At 40.6% G+C, this 10,125-nt stretch overlaps 1 protein-coding gene across 1 annotated transcript; it reads left to right on the forward strand.

Moving 5' to 3' along the window:
* Nucleotides 1-1,114: 1,114 nt before the first annotated feature.
* Nucleotides 1,115-6,049, forward strand: LOC116355411 (zinc finger protein 883-like). The gene is made up of 2 exons (XM_031799106.1): nucleotides 1,115-1,135; nucleotides 2,061-6,049. The coding sequence occupies exons 1-2, from the start codon at nucleotides 1,115-1,117 to the stop codon at nucleotides 3,603-3,605; spliced, it is 1,566 nt and encodes a 521-aa protein (XP_031654966.1). The 3' UTR covers nucleotides 3,606-6,049.
* The last annotated feature ends 4,076 nt before the right edge of the window (nucleotides 6,050-10,125 follow it).

The raw sequence follows: 10,125 nt of genomic DNA on the forward strand, positions 1-10,125 counted from the left end.
AGTGCCATCTGTTTTGTCACCAATGCCCCATATACTACACACCACTGCGACCAGTATGCTCTTGTCGGCTGGCTATCGCTACATATTCGTCGCCAAACCCACTGGCTCCAGGTAATCTATAAGTCTTTGCTAGGCCTCCTTAACTCAGCTCACTGGTCATCATAGCAACACCCACCCATAGCACACGCTCTAGGAGGTATATCTCACTGGTCATCCCCAAAGCCAACACCTCTTTGGCCGTCTTTCCTTCCAGTTCTCTGCTGCCAATGACTGTAAGGAATTGCAAAAATCACTGAAGTTGGAGACTTATCTCCCTCACTAACTTTAAGCATCAGCTATCTGAGCAGCTTACCAATCGCTGAAGCTGTACACAGCCCATCTGTAAATAGCCCATCCAACTAGCTACCTCATCCCCATTTTTTATGGACTTTTTTTGCTCTTTTTCACACCAGTATTTCTACTTGCACATCATCATCTGCACATCTATCACTCCAGTGTTAAATTGCTAAATTGTAATTACTTCACTACAATGGCCTATTTATTGCCATGCCTCCTTACTCCACTTGCACACACTGGATATAGATTTTTCTATTGTGTTATTGATTGTACGTTTGTTTAACCCACGTGTAACTCTGTTGTTTTTGTCGCACTGCTTTGCTTTATCTTGCCCAGGTCGCAGTTGTAAATGAGAACTTGTTCTCAACTGGCCTACCTGGTTAAATAAAGGTTAAATATTTTTTTAACATTTAAAATAAAACGGATACTGTCACTAACTTCACTAGAGTATGTGGGACGTTTGCGTGCGAAAGCATACCGTACAGTTATTTGAGAACATAGCCCACTAGACAATTCATTACAAACAGTAACGAGCCAAGTAGAACAGCCAGAAATAGAGATAAACATGAATCTCTTACCTTTGATCTTCATATGGTTGCACTCAGCAGACATTAATTTACTCAATAAATGTTTATTTTGTTCAATAAAGTCTCTTTATATACAAAAACCTCAGTTTTGTTTGTGCGTTTTCTTCAGTAATCCACAGGCTCAAACGCAGTCAAAACAGGAAGACAAAGTCCAAATTGTATCTGTAAAGTTCATAGAAACATGTCAAACGATGTTTATATTCAACCCTCAGGTTGTTTGTAGCCTACATAATCGCTAATATTTCAACCCAACAATAACGTCGTCAATTTAAAAGGTAAACAAGAATTGCTATCTCTCTTTCGCACGCATGAAAAAGCTCTGCGACAGTCATTCCGAATGCTCTAATTCCCTAATTTGTTAGAATACAAGCCTGAAACTATTTCTAAAGACTGTTGACATCTAGTGGAAGGCATAGGAACTGCAATTTGAGTCCTAAGTCAATGGATCCTGTAATGGCATTGAATAGAAAACTATAACAACAACAAAAAACTACTTCCTGAATGGATTTTTCTCAGGTTTTTGCTTGCCAAATCAGTTCTGTTATACTCAGACACTATTTTAACAGTTTTGGAAACTTTAGAGTGCTTTCTATTCAAATCTACCAGTTATATGCATATCATATCTTCTGGGCCCGAAAAGCAGGCAGTTTAATCTGGGCATGCTTTTCATCCAAAATTCCAAATGCTGCCCCCTACCCTAGAGAGGTTAAGGACATTCAGCAGGACATTCAAATGAGCCTTAGAATTATAATCCAAAGTAGTGTGAAATGCACTCATAAGCAACCTGGAAATGGAGGTTACTCCCCTGAGTTTTCCCCATTCACATTCAGAATACATTGTGAAAAACAAATCTTTGCTCACCATTTTTGTTCCAGGCAGATATACTACATCCATAACTATCGGTTTCCTCATTAGCAGGGAGGTGTTTCTGCAATCAAATTGTGTGTGCATCGCCCTCATGCCGCAATTTTATTAAACACAGAAAGGGGCCTATATTGGAGACCAAACGTCGTCTGGCACACTGCTTAGAGTTTCAACAACATTAATAACTTATTTCTAGCCTACAATCATTGATTTTACTACTAATGTGAAAACAAGACAAAATATGACTATTCTTGCTCATTTTAAGACAATTAGCCCAAAAAATTGCATTCTTTACACACGTCAATTGTTTTACAACATCATGGCTATGCTGTTGGCATCACCTTTTACAGTGGATTTCCGCTGTTGTGGGCCTTTAACCATCTGTCTGACTTTGTTGTTCACACAGGAGAGAGACGTGACTATTGTGGATCCTCTGGGGGTCCTCAACAACCTCATGATGTTGAAGAGGCAGAGAAGAGTCTCTCCAGATCAGAACACCTCAATAAACACCTGCAGAGATCCACAGGGAAGAAATCTCATTCCTGCTCTGACTGTGGGAAGAGATTCACCTGCTCATCAGGCATTAAAATTCATCAGAGAATCCACACAGGAGAGAAATGTTTTAGCTGTACTCAAAGTGGGATGAATTTTACTCGGTCAACCAGCCTGATATCACACCAGAGAACACACACAGGAAAGAAATTGTATATCTGTGCTCAATGTGGGAAGCGTTTTAGTCAATCTAGTGTTCTGACAGTGCACCAGAGAATACACACAGGAGAGAAACCCTTTAGCTGTGATCAATGTGGGAAGAGTTTTATTACAAATAACATTCTGACTGTACACCATAGAACACACACAGGAGAGAAGCCTTATAGCTGTGCTCAATGTGGGAAGGGTTTTGGTCAATCTTTTGCTCTGACAGTGCACCAGAGAATACACACAGGAGAGAAACCCTATAGCTGTGATCAATGTGGGAAGAGTTTTATTACATATAACATTCTGACGCGACACCATAGAACACACACAGGAGAGAAGCCTTATAGCTGTGCTCAATGTGGGAAGGGTTTTGGTCAATCTTTTGCTCTGACAGTGCACCAGAGAATACACACAGGAGAGAAACCCTATAGCTGTACTCAATGTGGGATGAGTTTTACTCGGTCATCCAGCCTGATATCACACCAGAGAATACACACAGGAGAGAAATCTTATATCTGTGATCAATGTGGGAAGAGTTTTGGTAGATCTGGGCAGCTGAATGTACACCAGAGAATACACACAGGAGAGAAATATTTTAGCTGTGATCAATGTGGGAAGAGTTTTGGTCATTCTAGCGTTCTGACAGAGCACCAGAGAACCCACACAGGAGAGAAACCTTATGTCTGTGATCAATGTGGGAAGAGTTTTGGTAGATCTGGGCAGCTGACTGTACACCAGAGAACACACACAGGAGAGAAATCTTATAGCTGTGATGAATGTGGTAAGAGTTTTTGTGGATCTGGACAGCTGACTGTACACAAGAGATCACACACAGGAGAGAAACCTTATAGCTGTGGTCAATGTGGGAAGAGTTTTATTACATCTAGCATTCTGACTCAACACCAGAGAACACACACAGGAGAGAAGCCTTTTATCTGTGATCAATGTGGGAAGAGTTTTGGTAGATCTGGGCATCTGACTGTACACCAGAGAACACACACAGGAGAGAAACCTTATAGCTGTGATCAATGTGGGAAGAGTTTTTGTCGATCTGGACAGCTGATTGTACACAAGAGATCACACACAGGAGAGAAATCTCATAGCTGTGCCAGGAGATAATCTGATAAAAGAGCTCTGATTTCAATATCAGAAATACATACATGAAGAAGTTGTTTCATGATATTAATGTAGAATGTTTTAACATTGTAGTCGGAGTATTTTGATAATGTCACAATGTTGAACCCTAGACATTTGTCCCCTGTTCTATTGATTTCAACATGATTTGGATATTAGCCTCGGGGAAAATCCCGGCTCTGAAATGGAAGAGTACTATTTATATGATTTAACAAAAAGTGACTAACAAAAAAAGCTACTTCAAAATGTGGCTAGCTGTTTTCTACAAATTGTCCTCTAACCAGTGATGTACACATTATTCCCAGATTCCGTGTGGTTTTTGAGATGTTAGTTTTAACAGGACGTGCAACCTCATCTCCCTCTCGGCACAATTGATTTCAACATGATATCGATGAGTGATGACAAATAAGTGTTGCATTCCTTTGTTTAGCGACCCCTAAATTTAAATGCATCACTCCAAAATGTAGCTGACTGTCTTCTGCAGGTTGTCCTCTAACCAGGGAGGTAAAAGATATCTCCCATTTCCATGTGTTTTTTTTTTTAGTTGTCTTTGTTTCAACAGCCAGTACAACCTGATTTCCCCCTAATCGATATCAGTGATTTATTGCTACTTGTCAAAACAACAGTGTTTTTGGTGCTTGTGCAGTTTATTAGCTGCTTGTTTAAACAAATACAAGTAATATGATTATTGTGGCAGGTGTTTGTGTATATAGCACATGTTATGTTTAGGTTTTCAATTTATCCCAATCTGTTTCTTGGTTATTGATTTGGACACGTTAAAACTGTGTTTTGACATTGGGGATATCCCACCTAGCAAAATGTAATTGAAAAGACGTTGAAAATAAGACTATGCAACCAATATTTTATATTTACAATTTGTGTAACATTTTGTAATCATAATTATTTATGTAACCAAATGACAATATTTTGGGCTACAATTATATTGACATTGTTTCCCTGCTTTTCGAATATCAGGGTTCATTCTCAGATGTGCCAACCCAGAGCATGAGCATGTACTAGAGCATGACATTGGGGACTGGGCCCCGATCCAACAACATGCCTATCTAGTGAACCCTGAAAAGAGAGAGAAGCTCCGCCGTGAGATGAAAAGTGACTATGGATATTGCAGGAGTTTCCTTTTGAAATCAGACATGTTGGTTGTTGACAACTTGGTTGTTGATTGTCTCAAGGGTGGGCAGTCAAAAACTGTTGTGTTTTGCGCTTAGCCAGTGAGTTGCCATGGATCACAATTTATTTTGACTGCACGTTTTTCCGTATTGGAAATCATTTTTGTTTGGGCTCGTTCCAAGGGGACGAGAGTTCCAGAAGCTAGTAAGTTTTAGGAAGACGAGAGTTCTAGAAGCTAATTGTTGACAGCCAGTAGACACCATGTTTATATTGGTGAAGGTGAAGCATTGTGGTTGATTATAATGTGTAATTGAAGTTGTTTTATGTTGGTGGTAAGCATTCTCTTAAGGGGGAAGGTGTCAGTCTTTAGTTTTTCCATTTATGTTTTGAGGTTGGACTTTCGCCCGTAGAGATCATTCGCACGTAGGGTGCACCGATTGGGGTCACCTCGTTAGTCAGTATTTGTTACACCTGTGCTGGCTTATCCATCTCATTAGTGGGAAGGTGTTTCACCTGAGCTGGTCCAGGTTCTATTTAAGAGTGTCTGGCCCAGTGCTCCAGTTGTCTTGATAGATGTGGAGAGCAAACACCTTTTAGTTGCTCCACCTTTTTGGTTTGCGTCCCTTTTTTACTTTTGTTGTGGGTTTTCTTTTGTTTGCCTCTTCTTGGGCAGATTTAGTGGGTCTCATGGTTGGTGTCTTGTATGTCCCAGTTGTTGTTACTAGTCACCTTCAGTGGACACAGAGAAAAACTGCAACATTATGTTATAATACTTTTATTGGATCAAATGGTGGTTTATGCAACAGAATAGAGGGTTCTTATAACTATTTTGTCTGTGTTCTACTGAGGATGGGCCTCTGGGAGAAAACACTGACAGGAGATTTACAATGTCTTTTGGGTGATAAAACCTAAAGAGACCGCATTCCAGAGCATGAGTTAATGTTTCTGTTCTATATGGTACCAGGGAGAGATGACCCCAGGGCCAGACCCTGGTCTCTACACAAAGAGTACTGTTTTTACATCAGATACAGATAATTCAGATACTGAATTATAACTATCTTTCATACAAATCTTGACCTTGTGACCCGTTCTATACATCTGTTGTTTGTGATGTAGGTTGAAAGGGGTGCATCTTGGCTATTAAAGACATTTGTACTTTTGTATCGGGGCTCTCAACAAATCATCTGGGGGTGATTTGTCGACCAGCCATCATTATCGTAGAGACTCAATTGATTCACTTTATATGTGTACGTTGTCTTGACCTGCTCCCTTATTATAAGGCGAATAAAGATGTAGTTCAAGTATAACTCTGACTTGTGTGATACGTTTGTCACCTCATTTGATATGAAAGAAATCAACAACCACATTTGGCGATGGGGAGTGAATCTTGACTTGGTGACTGATGACCTGGCTAAATGGTGCACGAGAGATCCCTCTAACTTGGGATCTCAGGGAGACCACACTTTGGGAACGGAGCAGATGAACCCACCTTTGATCTGAGTGGATACCACAGCTCGAACCTAGTTTTTTTTAAAGAAAGAGGTGAGTGAAACACGCAAAGTGTCGTTTTTAGAAAAGCCTCATAGGCTCTGAGTGTGTATTCCTATGTGGAGGTGTAGGCCTAGTCAGGAGGCTATGAGGCCGAGTCAGCTATCTGTAATTATTTTTAACATTTACTTGTTTTAAACCTGTACCCCATTTTAGAAGTATTAAAAGATGTAAATGTATTAGTTGCATTATCCTAGGAACTAACCATGAGATAGAAATGTGAAAATATTCCTGCAGGTTAAAATATTGTTGAAAAACAACCGATTGCTTTGGTATGTTTGGGAATAGCATTGTGTGACTGCTATGAGAGTTGCGTGACTGTAGTCTTAATCTGACGTTTGGATAGTAACATATCGAAATATGCGTAATCAGATGATTGAAATTTGGATAATAAACGGGATGATATTTTAGAAAGCAGCGGAAGGTCTATAGTTCCTGGGAGGCTTGATTTTGCCGTGGTCTCTGGGAGGTTAGAGAACAGTTGGGGATCCCATGGTCATTGTCCGGGAAACAAAAGTTTATTTTTGGTTCTGTTGGGAGTATATTTGGAGAGCTGTTTCGTAGCTATGGAGAGTCCTTGAAAAAGCAAATGGAAAGGTTGTGTTGAGTACCTGAGAATTTCTTACATTTTATATGGATTCTGTTAATATCTGAAAATATGATGAATTGTATGTGTGTATAATCGATTACTGGAGATTTGATGAAGTAATACTGGGAATATAATTAGATACAATTTAAACAACCCATATGAAGACAAACGTAGGTTTTGAGTTGGTATCTTTAACCTCTAATGACTCCCCATCCCGCATGAGGGAGCGTAATCATCGCCTGACACTAATTAGCATAACGCAACGGACATAAATATTCCTAGAAAATATTCCTATTCATGAAAATCACAAATGAAATATATTGAGACACAGCTTAGCCTTTTGTTAATCACCCTATCATTTTCAAAATATGCTTTACAGCCAAAGCTAGACAAGTATTTGTGTAAGTTTATTGATAGCCTAGCATAACATTTTGTCCAGCTAGCAGCAGGTAACTTGGTCATGGAAATCAGAAAAGCAATCAAATTAAATCATTTACCTTTGATGAGCTTCGGATGTTTTCACTCACGAGACTCCCAGTTAGATAGCGAATGTTCCTTTTTTCCAAAAATATTATTTTTGTAGGCGAAATAGCTCCGTTTGTTCTTCACGTTTGGCTGAGAAATCACCCGGAAATTGCAGTCACAAAAACTGCAAAAAATATTCCAAATTAGCTCCATAATATCGACAGAAACATGGCAAAGGTTGTTTATAATCAATCCTCAAGGTGTTTTTCAAATATCTATTCGATAATATATCCATCAGGACAATTCGTTTTTCAGTAGGACCGATTGGAGTAATGGCTACCTCTGTATTTTACGCGAGAATCTCTCTGGGAGCATCAGGTGACCACTTGCGCAATGTAGCCGCTTACGGGTATTCTTCAACATAAATGTGTAAAACTACGTCACAATGCTGTAGACACCTTCGGGAATACGGAGAAAGAGTAATCTGGTTGATAGCCCATTCACTGCTCAATAGTGAATAGGAACGCAGCGCTTTCAAAACATGAGGCACTTCCGGATTGGATTTTTCTCAGGCTTTCACCTGCAACATCAGTTCTGTTATACTCAACAGACAATATTTTTACAGTTTTGGAAACTTTAGTGTTTTCTATCCTAAGCTGTCAATTATATGCATATTCTAGCATCTTGTCCTGACAAAATATCCCGTTCACTACGGGAACGTTTTTTTCCCAAAAATGAAAATACTGCCCCCTAGTCACAACAGGTTTCAATGGATAATTTGATAAAGATGACGTTAGAGAGAATAAAGTAGACGGCACAGGTCAAAATGTTGATTTATGACCCTATGTTCAGATGACACGTACATGCCCAAATATGGGCATCCGGCCAGGACATCCTGTTCCTGTTGTCACGTGTTAGAGGGTGTGTTATTTATATCGATATTGCATCTATTCCTTTGAAGTTGTCATGCTGATTGATGTCTAGGGTCCTCTTTGAACTGCGGGATGTGTTTGAACATTTCAAAGAGTATGGCCCCCCCACCCCCCTGTTTTATTGACCTTAGGGCTGTTGTCTATGAAACAGGAATGTCCGGGGTATTGGCTGTGGCAGACGCATTATAAATAAAGTCCAGAACAAGACATGCGACCCCAGAACAGTAAACAAGATTTTTTAAATAAACATGGATTTTGTGATCAGTGGCAAAGCTCTGATGACTGTAACAACGGAAGCAGGACCGGAGAAAGGGCCATGTATAAAGCCACAATATGCGATGCGCCAAAAAAGCGGTTTCTAAGTGTGTATAGAACCCAGATACCGCCCGCAACTGCGATGAAAGATCAAGTGCTGATGTCTAATGGACAGCAATGGGGGTATCAGTTTGATTACCTGGCCTGTAGAGTGAACCTCTATACGGTAGCCGAAGGAGAAGAATATACCGACCAGACATTAGGAGTGGACTATGGGCTTGAAGACTGGATGGTTTTTCGCAAGGTTTTGTGTCCTGAACTGAGACTTATCACCAAGGGGTATAGCTTGTTCACAGGCTATGAGACCCGATGGGAAGGTACCCCTGACTCCTCAGGACGAATATTTCACAGGGTGAAAATACAAAGAAAGAATGGACTTCCATGTGGCTGTGTGGAGTTCTACATCAGCAACTAGGAAACCCTCAACCAAAACATTTGTGATGGAGGCCTGACTGGGGATTTTAGGTTGCGCATGCTTATTCCTTTTAAAAGTTGGGATTTAATGGAATTGAAAATGTTAGTTGTTGGATGCTCTGATTGTACAGAGCCAGCAGCGACAGAGCATTGTTCGGATAATGAAGTGCATAATATGTTCGAATCCCAAGGATTATGATTTAAAGGAGCCCCAAGAAGGTACATCGTCAGAAGGGTCATCCCCCGAAGAAAACTAAGTACGTGGCTGCGTTAACCACGCCCTGATACTCAGAGGACTGGTTCAACAATAAAAGGAGGGTCCTTAAAACCTACAGTTCTTCACTTACGCATATACCATGGATATTCCTACAACATACCAGGACTCCGAAACGTCATGGGGACCAGACCCTAAGGACTCTATGCCTCGCAGCCCAACATTCTACTCCCCCCTGGCAAGACCTGCAACACCCCCTACATGTACACAGCCTGAGGACGTGTTTGATGGGGTGATCAGTACTATTTTTGTGGACACCATCAAGGCCTCTGTAGCCACTCTTTTAGACGTGGTGATTGGAGAGTATATACGAGAAAAATGCATCGGTTGTGAGATCAATCACCCCAGCCAGCTCAGGCATCCTTGCCTATACGACCCCCCAAGATACTACTTCTTCAACCATTTTGAGGCGCTGGTGAAAATACTTTGGTCCTGCAGGTTTATACCATCGCTGGTCAGAGCCCTGGAGTCTATGGGTCTTGTGCCGTCTATTCCCAGAGTTTACAGGGGTAACCGAGGCTTTCCTACATGAACTGAAGGAGGCGATCTACATCCACGAGAAACTCAAAGAAATCCGACACACCCTGGTGGACGACAACAAATACAGGGAAGCTGTGGTGGCTGATGTGATGACTTTCTGGCTCAATAAACCCCAAGAGACCGACTGACAATTTGTTATTTAGATGTAAAGCAATGGGTAACTATGTGTATACGATGTTAGAGAGAATAAATAATTTTTTTCTTTTGAGAGAACTTACAAATGTTATGCATCAAATTATTGAAAATAAAGTGAACAATGTATCGTTCTACACAACCCACAATTCTTGGGCTAATGTAGAG

Source organism: Oncorhynchus kisutch, linkage group LG20 (genome assembly GCF_002021735.2).
Source record: "Oncorhynchus kisutch isolate 150728-3 linkage group LG20, Okis_V2, whole genome shotgun sequence".
Taxonomy (NCBI): Eukaryota; Metazoa; Chordata; class Actinopteri; order Salmoniformes; family Salmonidae; genus Oncorhynchus; species Oncorhynchus kisutch.